At 39.6% G+C, this 22,418-nt stretch overlaps 2 protein-coding genes and 3 long non-coding RNA genes across 6 annotated transcripts in view; 2 read left to right on the top strand and 3 right to left on the bottom strand.

Annotated features, from left to right (window-relative positions):
• Positions 1 to 22,418, top strand: part of LOC124313083 (dipeptidase 1-like) — a 1,013,891-nt gene that overhangs the window by 801,846 nt on the left and 189,627 nt on the right. The gene's annotated exons all lie outside the window — the stretch shown is intronic.
• Positions 11,717 to 14,330, bottom strand: LOC124313705. Its single transcript, XR_006911010.1, has 3 exons — positions 14,177 to 14,330; positions 12,189 to 12,268; positions 11,717 to 12,099 (listed from the first exon to the last, which is right to left on the bottom strand). It is a non-coding gene; the product is annotated as an uncharacterized LOC124313705 (long non-coding RNA).
• Positions 13,611 to 13,965, bottom strand: LOC124313708. The gene is made up of 2 exons (XR_006911013.1): positions 13,707 to 13,965; positions 13,611 to 13,647 (listed from the first exon to the last, which is right to left on the bottom strand). It is a non-coding gene; the product is annotated as an uncharacterized LOC124313708 (long non-coding RNA).
• Positions 14,014 to 22,304, top strand: LOC124313116 (leucine-rich repeat-containing protein 28-like). 2 transcript variants are annotated; one of them, XR_006910674.1, is made up of 7 exons: positions 14,014 to 14,219; positions 14,326 to 14,478; positions 18,518 to 18,654; positions 18,719 to 19,852; positions 21,686 to 21,769; positions 21,847 to 22,197; positions 22,265 to 22,304. XR_006910674.1 is itself a non-coding variant. In XM_046777854.1 (4 exons), the coding sequence occupies exons 3-4, from the start codon at positions 18,520 to 18,522 to the stop codon at positions 19,844 to 19,846; spliced, it is 1,263 nt and encodes a 420-aa protein (XP_046633810.1). In that variant the 5' UTR covers positions 14,015 to 14,219; positions 14,326 to 14,478; positions 18,518 to 18,519; the 3' UTR covers positions 19,847 to 20,415. The 2 variants fall into 2 exon arrangements, 1 of the variants encoding a protein (XP_046633810.1); XM_046777854.1 differs by lacking the exons at positions 21,686 to 21,769; positions 21,847 to 22,197; positions 22,265 to 22,304 and having other exon boundaries at positions 14,015 to 14,219; positions 18,719 to 20,415.
• On the bottom strand, positions 17,252 to 18,499 carry LOC124313567. Its single transcript, XR_006910800.1, has 3 exons — positions 18,036 to 18,499; positions 17,629 to 17,885; positions 17,252 to 17,568 (listed from the first exon to the last, which is right to left on the bottom strand). It is a non-coding gene; the product is annotated as an uncharacterized LOC124313567 (long non-coding RNA).

Here is a 22,418-nt window from a genome sequence, read left to right as displayed (position 1 = left end):
ACAGATAGTCTTACCCGCTTAGCGTTAGTTGCTTTAGAAAAGTCGCAATAGATCATCTCAATAGATTAGGCTCCCTTGCTGGAATACAGTCTCTGATAGTCTCTCCCTTGTACTTGAGATTGGCGCAGGATCGTGGGACTGTCGAGGTTCCCAGTCTGTTTGCAGAGGCGACATGCGTGCCGCTCACGCTCTGTTGCAAGGCAGCTATAACAGATTTATTCTCGATGGCTTCAGCTTTCAATGCCTCCAATCGCCTATCCTTTGTGGCCAAATGTTCTTTCTTTTCCATTTGAAGAGTTACGCAAGAATTTCACCATTTCATTTTATTTATTTCGTTAATTGTTATTTTATCAGAATTTACGTAATTTTCGTGTAGCTGCCGCAGTTGCTCTTTTAACGAAAGGCCAGCGACGGCGCCAGTGGAACAGCACCTCAAAGCAGATAAACTTAAAAAGATTAGGGAGAAGTGAGCAGCTATTTTATTTTGAATGTTCGACTTCGTGCGTTTTTCTTGTTGAGTGATGAGCCGCATTTTATACGGATCTAATGCGTCCGTTTCTCTCGTTATCGATTATCATTTTTTTGTGAATATCTCTGTTTTATTTCACAGGTGAACGACAAAAGTAAATAGGGAAATCTTTTTTTTTCATCATGGTTTTTACAGTATGTGAACATGAGAACGGCTTGTATCCAAACTATTTGAATTAGAAAATTGCTCAAATAATGGGTTCAGACATTTACATCCGTGTTATTTGAAATAGGAGTAAAAATAGGATGACTAACCGAGGTCCCAGCCCATATGTTATTGACACATGCAAACTTATTCCGATACGTAATGGAATGAAACAAACTGCAGTGCATCTGTTTTTCTTTCACTTGTTGATGGCTGTCGTGGATGCCGCCTAGCTTTTCCAAATATTCCGTGTTTACTTTCAAATGGAAATTGTCTTTTAAAACGAACATGGTAGTGTTGGTTCAGGGCTTCTGGCTCCATTTCCGAGTCAGACTTCTTTTCGGGTTCCATCTTTTTCACATCCGCTTCTTCCGTCACTCAAGTAATTTAAAAGGGTGCTCGAATTTCATACCTCTTATCTTTTAACATCTCGTCTTTTGGTAGCATTTGCTAAAGTTTTGTAATCTGTCACAATGAACATTTTTACTGAGAAAATTAATTCCATTTTTAAAAGAATGTTTATTTTCATTAAAAAATTATGACAGCTTGGCTGTAGTGATATCTTTCATGACAAAACTATTTTTAATATTAGAAAGAAACAAAGAAAGAATTCTATAGTTCACAAGCTCTAGGTTACGTACAGCACAACACAAAAAATAGGAAAAGGAATTATGTAAAATCCCAGCTGCGTATCAAATAAGAAATTCTTCAATCAAGCCTGCAATTTTCTGTCACTCAAGTTTCTTGATAAACGGGAAGTTGCATCTGTAGACGAAATAATTGGATTAAAAATAATGAAAGTAAATTAAGTAATAATATTAGTACCGATCGTCATTCCACTTAAGAATCCATTAACATTGGGAAGATTGCATTTAGGGATACCTTCTTGCCCATCTTTCATTAGAATTTTTGATTCTTCTAAGAGTTCTTCTCCAGTAAACATAGTAAAGTTTTGCTTTACTCCCTTCTTGCCGATTTCAACACCATGTGATATGTAAATCACCTTCGATGGTGGAATTCCGCACCTTTTTAGCTGATGAAGAAAGTTTGCCTGTAAAATAATTTTAAAATTTTTTTAATGATATTTGAATTTAACAAGTAATTTTAAAATACTTACTTGATTGGCCATTTTGCCGGTGAGTTCTCCTGGAGCGTTTACAACTAATCCAACTGCATCGTTGTCAGTGTAGTGAAAAGAAAACACGTCCTTGATGTGTGATCCTGGTATTGGACATCCATTTCCAGCATCTCTTACGTGGCCGGTGCAATCTGATGTTAGCGCTAAAATGGAGCCATTGATTCCACATTCTTCTATCAAATGTATTTCAAACATTTTTTCGAATTTTTGAAACATGAAACGAGCAATCTCCCTGTATAAGTATATGATTATGATTATTATTATTATAATATTTATTTTCATGTTATGATACTAGTTGAATAAGATAAAACAAATTGAACTGTTAATCGATACATTAGAAACTGATTATTGATCAGATGGCAGCCATTGTTTGAAATGACAGTTGTGACGAAACATTTTCAAGATCTAATGCCACATTTGATAAGGTCACGATGGATTTGTATAGCCTCAAAATTAGAGCTTCCCCCCCACTAACTCTTTTAACTCCTCCTTTAATTCTGCACGAATTTCGGTAGACGAATCTCTCGAACGACGCATTCAAGCGTCGCTGTCAAAATCAAAATTTTTCATTCGCTGATCACCGCCTTTTTTTTTGGAAAACGGAAAATTTTTCTACACAAAAGACGATCGTGTATGTAGGCCAGTGTTGCATTGTTCGTTTCTTTTTGGTTTTTTTTTTTTTTTAATTCTTTGAATTGTTTGTCCCGGTTTCTATCGAGCTGGCCTACGTGCTCTTGTTTCCGCTCTCTCTCTCTTTTAATTGTGTGCATCGTTCGTGCAAGTGAGTGTTGGTTTTTCGTTGATGCTCATCTTTTTTTTGCTCAAGATTACCAGAAACAGGTGAGTCGATTTTTCATCTATTCGCGTATTGGATTTATTGTTGGACGGATTGGACGTTTCACGCTAGCTATGCTTCGCACATACGTGGGTTACACGAAAAAAATACAGCAGAAACAGAAATTAAAAATAGGATGGATTGGTGGAGCGGAATGGGTGGAAAAGGAGGAGGAGGATTTGGCTTAACGATTCGAAATGGCGCGCGCGCGCGCGTGTATGTCTGTATGTTTTGCTCTCGGGTGGTCATCGCCACTCTCTCCGTCGTTCACTGAACTTCTCTCTCTCTCTTTTTCACTCGACATGTCCGGTTTGTTTTGCAAAGAGAAAAGCCAACGGCGAGGCAAAAGATAGGCGGGAAGAAAGAAAAGAGTTGTGTGTGTGCGGTACACATAAGGGAAGACAACGTCGGTTGACTTGTCAATAGCATTCTGATTTCTGTTCTCTCTGCGTGTCGTCTACAACTACCACCCGCTTCGAGATAGTCGAGTGGATGATATGCGCCGCCTTTCCTTTGCTGTCATACCAGTGTCATACCTGTTATCATGTCAAACCTGTCTCCGAGAGAGTGATGGACCAATAGGAAACTGAGCAAGCCGGAGCCAGGTGCACAGCGCACGGAAGAGAATGAGAAAGAGGCACTCAACTGCTGCTGGATATGGGCGCTGACGGCCAGTGCTCGACGGATGCACAGCGATAAACAAAATTAAAAAAAAAACCTGGGGGGGGGAACTTTTTGATGGCTATAATAGTCTCACATTATTATGTGAAGTTGTACATCGAGAGAAATAACAAAAGCATCTGTAGCGGTTACTGGAATTTAAACTTAAAAAATAAAGTACTTGTTATACAATTTTCCCAAGGGAAATGATTTTTCTTTTTCTAATGATATCAAACGTTAATAATAATTCATAGCGGTGCGTTCACATTCGAATCATCTGACAAACCATCTGGCCGTTTCTTGGCATCAAATTGTTTCGATTTCGTCTACTCATTTGTGCTTACATCTCAACATGTTTGAAAATTGAATAAGTCATGGTACTTACTCTTTGTTGTTGACTACTGTTTTTCGTAGTTGAAGGAACACATTACGATTGATGGAAGCACCAGATGATGAACGTGAGACTAATATAAGAAAAAGAGCCGGACACGTAACGCGAATCGCCACAAGTGGTAGCAGTGACCATTTGTTATGTGTAGATGTAAATGGGGATCCAGAAACCAGACAAAGAGAACAATTTAGCTCAAGCAGATCCAGGTTGGCGTACGATCCAAAATGGCCATCGTTCGTACATATAACCCCGTGTGGCTCCTTGTTGATGCAAACCTTTTTGACAACTCCATCTTGGATTACTTGAAATCCACTTTTTGGTCTTGGTAGTGGGTTCTTTAATGCGTTCGGATTCACTGAAACATTTTAAAACAATTGTTAATAATAAAATTTGTGGTGATTTCTAAGACACTTACGAGTTAAGCAGAATTTTTTTATCGTATCATCCAGGTTTTTGCAGTTGGATTTTTCATATCCCAAATTTAAGAACTGATCTGCAGTCATATTTATGTTACACGGTTGTTTTTTCAGTAATTTACGTTTACTCTGCTCAATTAATTCTTCCATGTTGAAATTCACAAGATGTTTCTGAAAAGACGGGTGAGACTGCTGGCCGGCAAACTAAGACAAAGTATACGGGAAGAGGAGAAAAAGCGCGGGAAGGAATCGCCGGAAGCGTGTTAGACGTAAAATGTAGGCGTTGTCACATCTTTGATATTTGAGATGCGTTTTTCATGCCAAAACAATTATTCTTTGTTTTTTACCGTGATATCAAAATTTTATCTATTAAAAAATTCATGTTAGAGTTGTACAAATTAAATGTATTTATGTCTTCAGTTAAATCATCTTTTCCTATTATCATCCCATTTTCGAATTTCAGCAGTAGAGGGCATTGAGCTTTCATCATTCACAGTAGTGGTGCTGCTGTGTGTGTCGCGACCCAAGATTCACGTGGTATCTCTCTCTTGCCAATTACTTACGACCACTCTTGCAAGTCTTCGGACAAACAAGAAAGTGCAATCACTTCAATTAATTTCGGCATTTTGGTTAGATTTAGTTCGCGCAGAGACTTTGATCTTTCGTCGAAATGGCTCATGGAGAGTCTTTCGAAATTGTTACCTTAGAAAGTGACGAAGAAGTTTTCGAACAAGAATTAATTCAAAGTGAAAGTGTCTCGGTGGAAAATTACGATGTAGACGAGTTGTCTTACAATGAATATCTGAATACGAGATGTGAATTGGAATTGTTTAAAGTAAATCAAGTAAGCAATTCCACAAAAGAAAGAAAAAAAGTCGATGATAGTGTCGAATACGTTGGGAAATGATATGGTGTGATATGATGTGGAATGAAAATGGTCGCATATGTAAATTCGATTTCCCGAATTCTAAAAAACTTGTAGGGGAGACCGGGGCTATGTGGGACATGGGGCTACATGGGACATCGCAGTTTTGAGCATGTTCCCGTAATTTTTTTTTAATAATTTTTTTACTATATTTGAGCATTAACCATGCCCCATGTTGGGTAAAAAAATTATTTAAAAAAAATTACGGGAACATGCTCAAAACTGCGATGTCCCATGTAGCCCCATGTCCCACATAGCCCCGGTCTCCCCTACGCTGAATTATTTAAACAAAAATTGAATTCAAATTCTGATTATAAAAAAAGCAAGACCACCACACCCTATGGTCATCTTAGATTTTATCTTTTAATTTTGTCGTGAAAGAGAGACGACTATTTAAAACCTAGGCCGCCATCGAGGGGCTATCCCATTTTTTTTTTGTTCTCCTTTTCCTGTTTCATTTTCTTGGTTGTTGTAAATCTAAACTTCCATATGTTAGTTAAAGATTAATGAAACGGCGCTAACTTCTACCCAGCTAGTTGGGATGTTGCGACTAGATTGATTTTTGGAAATTTTATGGTTAAAAAAGGCATTTTCTCATTTTTTCTTTTCCTTATTTTTTTCCTCCTCCAACTTTTTTCCAACACCCAATTGGAGAAATAATGTTGACTCAATGTTGATTTTGTTGTTCATAAGTGTTCCGTTTTGAGTTAATGAAAAGATGTTGACCATGTTACTCCCAACATGCTAGCAAAGATGTCCGAAACTAACATACTACAATTGTACCTAGATTGAACAGCTATGGAGACAACGTGATGAATATAGAAATAAAATTGAATCACATTTGATACGGAAAAATTGCATTTCACATTTTACACCTTTTGGCGCGGCATTTCAAGTAACTGAAATTACCGCAAAAAATACTACAACTCAAGAACAATGGCCGATAGATTTCGTCATAAATATATTGTAATTATTCTTAATTCTTAATCATTTGTCCAATTGGCATTAATTAATTTTTCATTACAGGAACTGTCGGATGAAGCGAAAGACTTAGCATACAAGTTATCCTTGGCTACATCAATAGATGCCTACAAGCGTACTGAGAAACTCGAATCCGAAATTCAACAAAAAAACAAACAAATAAAAGCTGTGATCGGTAGATTTAAAATTTAAAATTTTTTCGTTTAGTTTGACATTAATTACGATCATTACTCTATAGAATCAATTAACAAACATTTTCCATTTCTGAAGACACCTTTAACAACAAAACTTGTCATCCACAACAACGCTAAATTTGATCTTGTCGGGAAAAACAAAATGTACGATGGACATTATTGTGAATTCTGTTCCAGAATTTACCAAGATCATTCATCACTTACCAAACACATAAGACGTGAACATCCATACCACTACGAAGAAGCAGTGTTTAAATATTTCGATTTGGCAATAGAAATATCCGATGAAAATTTTCAAAATGGAATTGAATTGATTAAGGCTGATACAATAGGAATGGAGCAATTTGAGGTCAAACTTGATCGAGAATTTGCAGTAAGTGGTTTTTTAATCTACCGAACTTGTTATATATTTGCCATATATTTGTAATATTTAATTTTCTCATTAGAAAACACTTGGAAATCAATTGAGAGCCCATCAACATTCTCAAAAAGTAAATATAATCAATCCACTCCCTAAACGAAGAGCTGTTGAAAACTACTTGGAAAACCCCGGAAAACCATCGGTCAACCATTCATCCGCACGAAGTAAGGAAGTTCCAACTAGACCTATGACAGCTAGTTACATCACATCATACTTTCCACGTGCTCAACTCACACAAGAGAAACGTAATTTTTAAAAATCTTTAATGTAGCTCTTAATGCAATTCAAAAGTACGCGACTTTTGAATTGCAAAAATATCTGTAATAGCAAATATTTATATTAAAATATCTTGTGCGGAATTCATAGGTAATCCCCAAAAGACGACGTCCACTAATCCTACACAACAAGAAATGAATCAGCAACCAAAAGTAGAAAAAAACTCAATGGGCATGAATATCAGCAGGACTGCTGGACCATTGGTCAAAACACCATTCGTTGATGCCGGAGACGAGGATGAACAGATACGCCATTGTTGCGTTCAATTGAATGACGATGTCGATTTCACCGTTTCTTCCGCCATGGCTTTTGCCAATAACCTTTGCATCCAGAGCACTCCGCTTCTGACTTCTCGCCAGCAGCAACCGCTGGCAACCGTAGAAGAAGCCACTTTTAATTTGCCTCGAGGTCGATCACTTCAGGCCAGCGCGGAATCTACTGGCGGCGCAGTTTCAGTCGCTGCTCCTGCCGCTTCGTCTAGAACTTTGAGGGGATTGAATCCCATCGCTGAAAGATTTCAAGAATATTGTTCATCCTCCGGCAGCAGTGCTGGAACCACTGGATTGGCTCATCAAAGTCGTTTGAGTGTCGGCCGCAGTCTTCACTGTACCAATGCCCGCATCTATCCGCCTCATTTCGATCCTTTTGATATGGATCACCGCAACATTCAACTCACTCAACTGGCCATCCCGCTTCACAAACGCAACGGGTTCCACCCCGTCAGCGGTCGGTTGCCGTGGTTGCGGTACAATTCGAGCGTCCAGCTGGGCGGCAACCAGTACGTCATCAAGCAGCAAATTGTCCAAGGTGCTAATGTCAAAATCTACGAAGCCAACGAGGAAGGCCAGCGTCTTGTCCTCAAAGTCCAAGATTCCGACGGCGTTTGGGAGTATTACATCACATCGGAATTACAGCGTCGATTGGCCGACTCACCAACTGTAATTTGTTTCCATTTATTTAATTGTTTTCCCTGTAATTCCATTTTTGAAATATTATTGCAGTCCGGCTCGGTGATGACGGTTAGTTGCGGATATTTTTACGACAGCGGTAGTATTTTGGTCTACCAGTACCTTTCCCATGGAACCTTGTTTGATCTCATTAATAGCTACAAATTAAAGGTAAACAATTTTAAATAATTCTGCATGAGAATAATTAAATAATAAATTTTTTTTATATGAATAGAACACAAATATGCCGGAATCGCTCGTGTATCACTTTAGTTTGCAGTTGCTCTCTATTGTGAGTGATATGCATGAGTGTGGCATTCTGCATGCCGACATCAAGCCGGACAACATTTTATTGCAGAGTTCTTTGACGTCCATCCTTCACTCATCCGAGTATTGGACTGCCGAGGAAGTTTTAGCTCAAGATAAACGAACCCTGAAGCTCATCGATTTCTGTCGTAGCATCGATCTGGGTCTGTATTCCGACAGGACCGCTTTCATGCACGTCTTTCAAGATGATAAATGCCCAGAAATGAGGGATGGCAAGCCGTGGAGTTACCAGGTAGATTTTATCATAAATTTGTTAGTTTTACTTTGAACTTATTTTCATAACATTTAATTTGCAGTTGGACTATTATGGATTGGCCACCTGTATTTACACGATGTTGATGGGAGTTGTTAGAATTCAAACATCAAAACCATACCTACGCATCCCGATCGTCTTTTGTTTTCCCATCTCTCCTTGACGACACAAACGTCATCTGTTCGTCTCTAGCGTCGTCATCGACCCTGCATCCTTTTTCTGTGTGTCTCACATCAAGAAACGTTTCTTATATTTCTCTCTCTCTCTCCCCGTCTCATGTTGGAAGACATTCGTCTCGTTTTACTCTCCCTCATACTTTCTCATCTTGGTATATTCCAAACTGTGAGTTCAATTCTTTATCTGTGTATGCTAATGTTCTCAAGTAGTGTTTTGACATTACTATTATTGTAATCAGGTCACACTGTATTCGAGCCATAAGAGCATCTTGCCCTCGCTGTATCGAGACGGCACAAAGAGATGCTCTGAACAACAAGAGACGGTATATTCAATACAATCATTATATTGCCCTAATTGAAGGCTAATCCCTTGTACGTGTCAATTATATTCAACAGGTTATGGGCCCAGTTACCCTAACGTGCTGCATAGTATAACACAACAAGATGGACACAATACCCTCAAGAGAAGGAAGCATTCAAACTGTAAAGTTTAACGGCAACAACTTCAACATATGGAAGTATAGTCTGTTCATCAGACTACGAGAACATGATCTCGTTCCCATTGTAGAAGGAACAAGGCCAAAACCAGCAGTGAACAGAGTAGCTGGAGAAATCACCAATCAAGGTCAGATAGACGCATGGATAAAGGATGATAACTTGGCCATCCACTATCTCTTTAATACATGCCTCGAAGAACAACAAAGTTCCTTGCTGACCTGCGAAACTTCCAACGCTATATGGACCTCAGTCACAAACCAATACCAGCGAAACTCTATTGAGAGAAGGCATGCCATCCAACAGCAATTTTTGAATCTTACCTTCAACGCTGAGCAAGGTGTAAGAGCTCACGTGGAAAGAATAAAACTTCTTTCAAAGGAACTGACAGATGCAGGGTGCCCAACAGACGAGGGAAGCATCTGCAACAAGATTCTTACATCCCTGCCAGACGCCTTTGTCGGTTTTTTCACCGCCTGGGAAAGCACTTCAGCCGCTGACAGAACTTTGGCAAATTTGACGACAAGGCTGTGCAACGAAGAAAAGAGAAACAAACGAAGACGTGTAAACGGCAGCAGCAGTTCAGATAATCAAGCATTCTGGGGCGGACAACCAAACTCACCGCAATCTTTGGCTCCCGGCCCCTCTCACCGAAGCTCTTCAAATACCAATTCGAGACCCTACCCACCACAAGGAGGAAGGAGAGGATCTGGTGGTCGAAACGTTCGCTTCGAGTCGTCGAATCAAGGAAACCCGAGGAGAAATGGTAATTGCAACTACTGCGACATTTACGGCCATTGGGAAAAAGAATGTCGTTTCAAGAAGGAAGATGAAGCCACGCGAGCAAATACTCGAGCCAACTCAGCTGCATACGAGAAGAGAGACCTGTCCGCAAATTTCGTTCAACTAGATCTCGCCGGCCCGAACGTCGGTCTCGTCGCTCACTCAGCATGTTTATCACCTCGCGCTTTATCGTACAGCGATTTCTATCTGGACTCCGGCGCCACCCAGCACATGTCCCATCAACGCTCACTATTCACTAATTTTCAACCCATCCAACCGGGACTAAAATGGATAAGCGGAATAGGACAAAATCGTGTCGAGATCTTCGGGACAGGAAACATCATCATCACATCGTTGGCGGAAGGAGCTCATCAAACCATTACTCTTCTCGACGCCCTGTACGCTCCCAGCCTTGGAATAAATTTAGTGTCCGTTGGATCTATCACAGCCAAAGGTGGGGAGATACGTTTTTCCAAATCTCACGTAAACGTCGTTCGAGATGGAAACCTGCTATTTACTGGCGAACGCGTCGGCCAAACTTTATACCGACTCAATACTTCTAATTCGAGTACCATCAATGCCAGCCCAGACCCAGTCGTCGCATCACTCTCAGCTCTCCCGAAATCATCTCCTAATTCCATTCAAGAGTGGCACCAACGCCTCGCTCATCTAAACTACCAGACCATTATCAAAATGGAACACAGCGACGCAGTAGTCGGCCTCGACCTCCCAACCGGCGCTCAGCTCCCAGCAGAGAGCTGTCATGATTGCGCCATGGGGAAAATGAAGAGGACATTGTTCAACCTAAGCTCCACACCCAAATCCTCCCGCATCGGCGTAGTTCCAGTACCACAAGACTAGAAACGACATCAACAGAACATACAGATCACGACATTTTTTTTAAATCATTATTATTTTTAATGTCATGCTGCTGTATCGGATTAAGGGGAAGTATTGCCCCATGTTTTTGGTTTGAGGGGAAGTGTTAGAATTCAAACATCAAAACCATACCTACGCATCCCGATCGTCTTTTGTTTTCCCATCTCTCCTTGACGACACAAACGTCATCTGTTCGTCTCTAGCGTCGTCATCGACCCTGCATCCTTTTTCTGTGTGTCTCACATCAAGAAACGTTTCTTATATTTCTCTCTCTCTCTCCCCGTCTCATGTTGGAAGACATTCGTCTCGTTTTACTCTCCCTCATACTTTCTCATCTTGGTATATTCCAAACTGTGAGTTCAATTCTTTATCTGTGTATGCTAATGTTCTCAAGTAGTGTTTTGACATTACTATTATTGTAATCAGGTCACACTGTATTCGAGCCATAAGAGCATCTTGCCCTCGCTGTATCGAGACGGCACAAAGAGACCCTCTGAACAACAAGAGACGGTATATTCAATACAATCATTATATTGCCCTAATTGAAGGCTAATCCCTTGTACGTGTCAATTATATTCAACAGGAGTCCACTGCAAAATAATTTACTCAGAAGCTCAGTGGAAAGTTCCCACCTTGAAACTTGGACACAATAGCGTTTGGCGCGATTTAACCACAACTTTGCTCAATGCCTCAGCGGGCTCAATCCTGGACTTGGAACAGTTCCGACACGTTCTGGCCACTCAATTGGTGTCTTCCATCAAGCCTCGCGAATTCAATGACAAGATGCGTGAACTCGAGCGCTATCTCGTCCGTTATAACGAGAGATATCCGACGGCCAGTTACAGCTCTGCAAATATTCCAAATGCTCAAAATACTCATGAAAAACGTAATTATAATAACATATATTATAAACCAACAAATTTAATTAATATATATTGTGCTCAATTATTAGGCAATCCGTTAATGGCAGTACACGAAAATATTCCCAAACAAAAAGTGAATCATCAAACAAGAGTAGTCAAAAACAACTTGAATACAGATGGATGGACCCTTCAAGACAAATCGACAGATGGACCCTTAGTCAAATCATTATCCGCAGTAATTTCGCTAGCTCCGACACATCCCACGTTCAGTTATAGTTATTCAAATTTGGGAAAAACTAAGTTTCTGGAGGAGACGGAAAACAAACGGAGAGAACAAGAACGGAAACGATCCATTGCTCGACGAAGTGTTCCAAATGCAGTTAGCAATCAAGCGGAAAAAATTTCCATTGCCCAAAAAAACAATCCATCTCCTGGTTATTTCTCTATCGGCAACAACGAAAGTTTTCTGAATTACCAAAGAAACAACAAAGAGCAAGAAGATTTTCCATATTATTGGATTAATCCCGGTAATGAAATACATTGCCACTGTTTTACCAAAGCAAAGTGGTTTGAGGATACCGGCTGTTTCCGATGCTCCAAACAAAGTAAACGTGATAAATGTTGTTTGTACATTCCTGTTCGCAGTTTGGGAAAAAAAAATGTTATCTTAAATTGATTTTATTTCATAAGTTTACTCGTATTAATTTTTAAAACATAAGAAGTATTTCTTTATTTGGTTCTTTTAGTTAAACCTTTCTTTTTTTCTTTCGAAAATATAATGCTTAACTGAATATGTTCTGTCGGAGTATTATAGTTATTGTAAAGTTGAAAATGTCATGCGGAGAAAGATTGTTGGTGAGAGACGTTCAAGAATGTGAAATCACTACAAGTGATTATTTGACAACGTGCACGATTTGAGTTGACCACTCTTACACGACCACCTATAACTACATCAAGCATTTTTGCCAATAGATATCCACGGCGCTTGGGAAAAACAAGTGGACCATCACGCCCCGCTCTATCGGCGTGACTTTGAAGAAGGCACTGAGGCGATTTTAGTAGCCGAATGAGTTGACTTTTGGCTGGAAAATGGGATGCTAGCCGAGAAATTAATATTTTGGACTGCCAAGCTATGGTCGAACTTTGTGTCAATTTTTTTTTTCTACAACGTACAGCAGGTTTTTCTCTCTTTTTTGTTTTACGGACGAAATAATAGTATAAGTGTGACAAAGAAAGAAACACATGTCTGGAATCTTAATTAAAAAAACGATAAGAATTAATGGAGTAGTTGGACATCCTGCGTTGTGTATTCTCCGCAAATGCGAAAATCTCATTTGTGTCCAACTCGGTCTGTGTCGCCTACAGCGTCTTATGGGAAAACCAACTTCTCCACGGTAAAAAATTTGTTTTCTTATCTATGACTCTGATTTTCCCCCCTTTTCTTCCTAACAGTGAATACTTTATTCATTTCTCTATTACCTAATTTTTATTTCTATCCCCAATTCAATCTGGTTAATTTTTAATCAATTTTCGTTTGTGACTGGTTTTTTTGTTCGTCTCCTGTAGCAGACGTTTCTAGACGTTTCTAGACAGAATCGACCACGCTACGAACGAAATTCTTCTGCTACAGGACACAACAAAAAAACCAGTCACAAACAAAATTAATTAAAAATTAACCAGATTGAATTGGGGATAGAAATAAAAATTAGGTAATAGAGAAATGAATAAAGTATTCACTGTTAGGAAGAAAAGGGGGGAAATCAAAGTTATAGGTAAGAAAACAACTGTTTTAACGGGAAGAAGTTGGTTTTTCCATAAGACGCTGTAGGCGACACAGATCAAGTTGGACACAAATGAGATTTTCGAATTTGCGGAGAATGCGCAACGCAGGATGTCCAACTACTCCATTGAATAATGATTTGTTTTTAAACAGGATCGTTGGAAGTGAAAACAACATCTGTTGAAACTACTTCGTTGGTTTACAATTGCACGGTCACAATTTCACGTTTAATATCTGCCAATTAATTGATCCATTAGTACAAATTAAAACATTCTAAATTGAAATGGATTAACCTGTAATAATTCGGTTTGAAAGGGCCCGTCTTGTTGAGGCCCATGTATTTGGCCAGTTAGTCAGACAGTTCGGTTAAATGGGCACAACCTCTCTTGAATATCTTGGCCAATCGTCAAGTGGCCAAGCGAAAATCTCTATATTTACCTCGGTGGTTTGTTTATTTGCTCGTGCTAAATTTAGATTACAGATATTCGTAAAACAAGACCCTTCCAGGTTCGCCCTCGGGTATTAACGTGTTCATAAAGTGAACATGGGCCCGCCCACAGCCAGCCCACTTTTACTTATACGACATGAACGTCGGCTCCCATGTTCACTTATACGACATGAACGTCGGCGGCCTACCGGCCGGTCTCATACGAATGTGGGCGGCCTACCGGCCGCATACGGATGTGGGCCTGACGTGAACTCAGCAACTACATTGCTGTGACAACTAGAAATCGAGCAACATGAAACACCATATGCAGCTTACCTAATGCTGTTGACTAGATTTTTACGGAAGGAGGAACAATAAGGTAAATAAATACTATTTTACAAAATGTTCAAGGAACTATTCACATGTTAATAATGTTGAAACGTTTAGAACGTAAAAATTCTCTTTTTAATGACATTTTTGGGCAGTCGGATTACAATCAGCTGATTGCTGTCGTCTGCATATGAAAACAAACGCAGGCGCCGTAGCAACCATACGCATGGAATCGAACGAACGAACGGATTTATTTTACGAATATCTGTAATCTAAATTTAGCGCGAGAAAATAAACAAACCACCGAGGTAAATATAGAGATTTTCGCTTGGCCACTTGACGATTGGCCAAGATATTCAATAGAGGTTGTGCACATTGTCTAATCACCATGTATTGCTTCAACACAGTCTTCACCAGTGAACTGATACTGATCCGATTCCGTGTCGTTAAAAAACGGATTTTTTGAGGGCCGTAGAACGGATTGGTTTCCGTTCTCTTACGCTAGAGTCGCATGAAGGCAATAACGTTATGCCTACCCTCTAGCGCCTCTAGCTGATTCATAATCGGATTCGTTTCAGTTAACCGATTTTTGACAAATCAGCGCGTTGTTCAAATCAGTGAGCGGACCCGTTTCCGTTCACAGATTCGTTTCAGTTTATTATCAACTTGTTTTTATAATAAGAAGCCGAAACCTTTCCATTATTTGAACGGATTCGTTTCCGTTTCCATATCACGTTTTTAGTAAACAAACTATTTGCTTATTAGAATATTAACCGATTTTAATTGTGTTATTGAAAAGCAAAACAAACAAAATGTCGTCGCACAAGAAAAGTTATCTGTTGAGAGATGCAAAAGGAGTGAAACAGGTTTGTTGTTAAAAATTTGACAGCTTATTTGTAGCCAACGATTTGATTCTCACAGAGCTTTTAAGTTATTAACTATTGTTGAGGAAAGAATTTAAATTTCTAATCTTAATCTTGTTTAATTTCTATTCCTACAACTATTTCTTTGTCTAGCAAAAACTGAGAAAGTTAATTTCGTCAGCACACCCAGTGACCCAGAAGGAAGGGATTGTTTTGATATCAAAACAATTCAACCTTCCTGCAGTAAACTGAAGCCTGACAAGATTCATTTAAGAGGCTGATGGAAACAGAAATATTGTGTTAGAGACTTCTGTACCAAATCCATATGGAATTCACCTTTACAACCTACTTGAATAAGACGTTGAACAGAAGAACCTCATCTAGTCTCGTCATCACTCTCATCTGTGTTGGTAATTTAATGATCAAATTTATCTGTGACAACACTTCTGTAACCAGATCCCTTCCCTCAGGCTGCAGAGCTAAAGTTGGAATGTCTGTTGTTCAATCTCCAACGTGAAAGACCAGTCATTGGAGATTCTTTGAATTCAGACAATGTTCGAGTCAGAACTCATAGATATCCTTTACCAGCAGCACTACTACAGATTATTGCAACGAAACAAAAGCTGAAACAACTAAACAGATAATCTATTCATATTTCTTTATATCTTATTCAAATTGCTCATTCTTTTAAGTGTTTGTGAAATCAGGTGGACAGGCACAGGCTCCAGAATTATGTCTCACATGATATAATTGACTGGGCTTGCAACTTTACATCAAACACTTCAAATTCATACTTTGGTTTATATTACTTTTAATTGAAACTTTCGTGTAATTTTAAAAGATGATGTATAGAATAAATTGTGTATCGAATCAAAACTGTCTTCACATATCCTTTATTCTCTTGCCTAAAAGCTCGGTCCTCCATACAAACACGGCAAGTTAATTAACTCATGCATGCTGCCTACAGCTATACAATCATGCTACAATCGTTGCTTTCAATTAGGCTCATAACAATCCTACTATTACCATAACAAATATAACATGAAGCTATAAAATATGTGTAGATTCCATCATAAGTTTTATTTTCGTGGATGTACTGTCCAACACTCAAATTTCCCACCATTAAAAATGGCCTTCAGCTGCTAGAAGCTGATTGGGCGTTTCATTTTTGTTATTTTCTATAATAAATATAACGAATATAATTGATAATTATGCATCACTAGATGCACCGATTCATGAAGATTCATAAAATCTAATTATTTTGCTTAAAACGTAAAGATAAATGCCCGTACGAGCATGCCAAAGTTTCGTGGTTTTGACTCATCTTCCCTTCCCCCAAATTTTATCAAAAATTTAAAAATTTAACTGCGACTTAATTATTAGTCGAAAGTTGGTAAATCTTACAGAAATGGATAGCTCTTGTCGAGATCTATCGATTTCTGTAAAATTTAAAGTGAAAAAATCCAACACAAAAAATTTTTGAAAGAGTTTCTACTTTTTCGTTTTTTCGGATAGGTCGAGTATTGCGCCGAACCGCAAAAACGAAAAAGTAGAAACTCTTTTATAAATTTTTTGTGTTGAATTTGTTCATTTCAAATTTTACAGAAATCGATAGATCTTGACGAGAGCTATCCATTTCTGTAAGATTTATTAAGTTTCGACGTATAATTAGGTCGCAATTAATGTTTTAAATTTTTGATAAAATTTGGGGGAAGGGAAGATGAGTCAAAACAACGAAACTTTGGCATGCTCGTACGGGCATTTATCTTTACCATTTAAGCAAAATAATTAGATTTTAAGAATCGTCGTGAACTAGTGCATCTACTGATGCATAATTATCAATTATACCTGTTATAAAAATTATAGAAAATATCAATTTAATAAACGCCCAATCAGCTTCTAGCAGCTGAAGGCCATTTTTAATGGTGGGAGATTTGAATGTTGGACATCACATACATGAAAAGAAACTAATTCGGTGGAATCCACACATATTTCTTATATAGCTTGATAAGATATTCGTTATGGTAAACGGTATGCTTATTTTTATGAGCCTATATTAAAGAAACGATTGTAGAGTCGGAGGCATGCGTTAATTCATTTATCGTGTTTGTATATATGGATGTATGGATGTCCGAGCTTTTAGACGCGAAAATATAGCAATATAATTCAATACACAATTTATTCAACATCTTTTGAAAATTTACATGAAATGAAAGTATTCGAAGTGCTTGGTATGCCTTGCTATTCAATCCTTTCAGCCCAATCAATGAGCAATAATTCTGAGGCCGGTCCACCTGAATCAGAATCACAAATAGTTTAAACAATGCATCATTAGAGTAAGATAAAAAGAAATATGATTAGATTCCCTTAAGTTGTTTCAGCGTTTTGTTTCGTTGCAATAATCTGTAGTAGTGCTGCTGGTAAAGGATATCTATGAGTTCTGACTCGAACATTGTCTGAATTCAAAGAATCTCCAATGACTGGTCTTTCACGTTGGAGATTGAACAACAGACATTCCAACTTTAGCTCTGCAGCCTGAGGGAAGGGATCTGGTTACAGAAGTGTTGTCACAGATAAATTTGATCATTAAATTACCAACACAGATGAGAGTGATGACGAGACTAGATGAGGTTCTTCTGTTCAACGTCTTATTCAAGTAGGTTGTAAAGGTGAATTCCATATGGATTTGGTACAGAAGTCTCTAACACAATATTTCTGTTTCCATCAGCCTCTTAAATGAATCTTGTCAGGCTTCAGTTTACTGCAGGAAGGTTGAATTGTTTTGATATCAAAACAATCCCTTCCTTCTGGGTCACTGGGTGTGCTGACGAAATTAACTTTCTCAGTTTTTGCTAGACAAAGAAATAGTTGTAGGAATAGAAATTAAACAAGATTAAGATTAGAAATTTAAATTCTTTCCTCAACAATAGTTAATAACTTAAAAGCTCTGTGAGAATCAAATCGTTGGCTACAAATAAGCTGTCAAATTTTTAACAACAAACCTGTTTCACTCCTTTTGCATCTCTCAACAGATAACTTTTCTTGTGCGACGACATTTTGTTTGTTTTGCTTTTCAATAACACAATTAAAATCGGTTAATATTCTAATAAGCAAATAGTTTGTTTACTAAAAACGTGATATGGAAACGGAAACGAATCCGTTCAAATAATGGAAAGGTTTCGGCTTCTTATTATAAAAACAAGTTGATAATAAACTGAAACGAATCTGTGAACGGAAACGGGTCCGCTCACTGATTTGAACAACGCGCTGATTTGTCAAAAATCGGTTAACTGAAACGAATCCGATTATGAATCAGCTAGAGGCGCTAGAGGGTAGGCATAACGTTATTGCCTTCATGCGACTCTAGCGTAAGAGAACGGAAACCAATCCGTTCTACGGCCCTCAAAAAATCCGTTTTTTAACGACACGGAATCGGATCAGTATCAGTTCACTGGTGAAGACTGTGTTGATTGCTTGGATTTAGAAATGGTTCAGGAAATCTCAGAAAGACTTATCCTTCATTGGAACTATCGTGGGTTTTCCTCATTTCCAGACGAATTGTGCGTCTGTGGTAGTCATGTGTGTGAGCTGTATCTGAAATACAACAACATTACACGCCTGGTGAGTACACACAAAGTGGTGGCCTCATTTCCCCGTTTAGACTAATTTTTCGTTCTTCTCACAGCCAGATTGGATTGATACCATGACAAATTTGACAAACATCTACCTTCAAGCCAATTACCTGACGGAGTTGCCTGAAGCGATTCAGTTTCTAACCAGTTTGAAGACGCTGGATGTCAGCCAGAATCATCTGTCCCAAATTCCAGCATCGATAGGGAAACTTGTGGAACTGAGGAGTATCATACTGACTCAAAACAAACTAAGTTATCTGCCCAACTCGCTGGGAAATCTTCCACACCTCACAACACTACTTTTGAGTAGCAACAGATTAGCTCAGCTGCAAGATTCGTTGCACCAGTGCCTCCATTTGGAGACCCTCCAGCTTGACTTCAACAACTTTACTAGTTTACCAAGTTTCCTGACACGCCTCCCACGGCTCCAGCGATTATCAGTCTGCTCTAATCAGCTTACACAACTGCCTCACCTACCCTTCGCCAGCTTGGAGCGTTTCCTCTGCGATAACAATCCCAACCTAACTTACCTACCTTACCCGCTGGCTTGCCAGATGAATCGACCGCCAGCCCTGCCGCTGGCCACCCGTAACGTTCTGCACATTTCTTGCCATGGATGTTTCAAGCCATCCGGAAAGCGAAGAGACCAAGTGCTGGCGCCCAATGTTCTCGTCAAAGATTCACCAGAAGGAATAGCTCTCCATTTCCTGCCGGATATTATCGACATTCCTGGCTCCAATGCGCCGCCCAGTTTGCTTGAGCTCACTTTGCGGTCCATTTGTTTGCGAATCTTTAACGAACCGCTCGACACAAGTTTCGACCGGAAGAACCAGCTCCACCACTTCCAGTCCAACTATCACCTCGCCTACGACCGGCGGATCGGCGAATTTTGTCTACCGTCGACTCTAATTCAACTTTTGCGGGACGGCCCAGCCGCCATCTGCTTGGCATGTGGGGCGTTCATCTTCCGCGGGCCGGCACATCCGGTCTTTCTGTCCAAATTCATCGTTGAAAACGAACGTGCCGTCCAGGACCTCCAGTCGGTGGTCTGCTCTTTACTATTCTGCTCGGCTTCCTGTTTCCGGACGGCCGCCACAACTGCTGGCGCCGTGGCAGCTGCCGGACTTGAAGACCGACTCGATTGGGAATGCATCACACATCTCACGACAAGTACCAATTAGTTGGTGGTAAGATATCTTTGTCGGAAATGTGTTTTTTTTTTGTTTTTTTGCTCCCCCCCTCTCTTTCTTTGACTTCTATTTTTACTCCCGCCGCCGCCCCAAGTGGTTCCGAGTACATACACTTGAGTGATGAAATCCCGGGGATATTTTATCCACGGCAAAAGGAGAGGAAGAAGGATGGCATCGGTCCCTATAGACAGATATATTGCGTCATTCGTGCTGGGGGGGTCGGGTGCTGCTTGCCGGATTAATGTGAAAACAGTTCGTCGTTGTTTACTTCTCCAAAAACACACAACTTTAGTCTCTCTACTTTATTTGTTAGCTTTACCTCCCGCCAGCTAATCTAATTGGGGGGGGGAGCATTGTCGGTGTACTGCTGCTGCTGCTGCTGAGAAACGAAGTTGTAGTATCGCACTTGTATCGCCGAGCGAGATGAGAGAAAGTTGAAAATTGAAATTGCTTCAGGTGCGCGCGCGCAACTGCGATCGATAGCAAACGACTGCAACATCTATATATCCGAAACGCTTTCTTGGTAATTTGCTTTGAAACACAATAAATAACGATTTGTTGGCCGCCACCACCCCTTAGTCTCTATGTACGGGAGTTAGCTATTAGTATTTTAGGTTTTATTTTAGTGGGCGCTTGCGGCGCAACATCTCTCCAACCCGGAAGCAAAAATGTGTGCGATTCCCCTGTCGGTGTGGCCGACATTTGGCGGCCGCTTTTATGGCCGTTGTAAATCATTTTTAGGACCGCTAAAAGTTCGTGTCAAAATGTCAACAACATCGGTCGTTGTTTTTCGCCGCTGAGCATGTAAGAGCTCTTCCAAAGTGAAAAAAAAAAAGTTGGATGACAGAAAAAGAAAATTCTACTTAATAAAAAATAATAATAAAAAGAGCTGCTATCCGATAAATAAGCAACGCAATCACACCCCGTAATAGTTTCTCATTCATTTCAAAAGGCAGAAAAAGAAACTATATTTGATTTCTCCTCTTCTTTTTTTCTGGGTTGTACTTTTTTTTCGGGGGGTTGAACAGCTCGTCCTGATTGAACTCTTGTGATGTACGACATGTAGCCCGTGTATTGGCTGCTAGTCATTTCTTCCACGTCGATGACAATGTCAAAGCTGGAAAAAAGAAGAAGAGAGAGAGAGAGAAGAGTTGGGCTTCATCCTCTTACGCTTCTCTCTCTGGTGCAATCTTTTTGAACATACAATGCCCCACGTAATGGCCCAGAAGGGCCTGTACTTTTATAGCGTCGATCGATCTGACTATATATATATATATGTGTTTGCTGTCCCGCTCGTCGCTGTGTAATAGTTATTGCCAAAAAAAGTGATTTAAGTGACTTGCACAATAGAGCTGCAGCAGTACAGCTATCTCGCCTTGTAAATGCAATAACGTCGAAATCGAATTTATCTCCTTTTTTCTCGGTGATCCGCCAAAATGTTGTTCCAAAAGTTATTCGCAGTGCCCGTCCCCCCCTTACATTTGTATCACAATGCCAAATGGGTACAATAGACAAATCTTGATTGATTTCCAGACCTGAGGGTATTAGCCTACTTTCGATTGAATTTCCTTTCCGTTATCTGTTTGAATATTCATCCACTTGAGATGGACGAATTGTTTCCTTTTGGGCTCGTTTGGAATTTGTAGATAACCTCGCATTGCTGCATAGCAATTTTGTTAGGCTTCACCTGACCCATTTTCTAGGTCCGTCTCAAAGAATTCTGAGCAGACAATCGACGAGGAATTTCGACTTTGACCTCTATTAGTAGTGGGTGTAACTGGCATTGTGCCTGTAATAATAATATGGTAACGTGATTCATCAATTTTTCAGGGACAGATTCAACCGTTACATTTCTTTTTCTACGACGACAGCATTGGAAAAATTATTCATTTTACAGCGAACAGCTGATTGCAGGTAACGTCTTGAAATAATAATTTAAAAAAATCTAATTCTAATTCATCGGTCGAGAATTGAAATATGCTTGCTGAAAGGGCGTTTTGATTATCAATACGACGCAGTGCTGCCACGGCACTGTTCAGGCCATTTACGAAACTGGGGCAGCGCTGTTGGAAGCTGGAGTCATCCCCGGTGCCGATATGACTCCTGAGGCCGCCCTCACGAAATTGTCGTACGTTTTTTCGAAAGACGAGTGGGATCTCGACACAAAGAGGCAAATGATGATGACGAATTTGAGGGGAGAATTGACGCTTCCGCATACGACGCTGGTCAAAGAAATGGAACTGATTGAAGCTTTGGCGCGATCCTTGCACTTGTCTTCCAGTGAAGAAATGGACCAACTCAAAGATGTTCTCTTTCCTTCACTCATTTGTTCCGCTGTCAAGGTGATTTTCAACTATTATTCTTTGCATTTTTCAGCTTTTTTAAATTTGATTCTGTTTTTGTCATTAGACGGAAGATTTATCGAAACTGGAAACGTTGGAGAAATAGGGGAGAACGGGGCAGTTAGGGTAGTGTATATGTTGGCACTATCGATATTGAGATATGTTTTAATGAAATCTAAGTGTAGGAAAAATTCACGGTTATGCAACCCGAAAATCCCCAT

The sequence above is a fragment of the Daphnia pulicaria genome, chromosome 9 (assembly GCF_021234035.1).
Source record: "Daphnia pulicaria isolate SC F1-1A chromosome 9, SC_F0-13Bv2, whole genome shotgun sequence".
Lineage (NCBI taxonomy): Eukaryota > Metazoa > Arthropoda > Branchiopoda > Diplostraca > Daphniidae > Daphnia > Daphnia pulicaria.
This window is presented reverse-complemented; position numbering and strand designations above follow the sequence as displayed.

Bases quoted from the DNA above. Each gene is read 5' to 3' on its own strand.
- LOC124313116 (XM_046777854.1), top strand. From the start codon at position 18,520: ATGGTTCAGGAAATCTCAGAAAGACTTATCCTTCATTGGAACTATCGT. The intron at 18,655-18,718 runs GTGAGTACACAC...TTCTTCTCACAG, and splicing joins ACAACAACATTACACGCCTG to CCAGATTGGATTGATACCAT.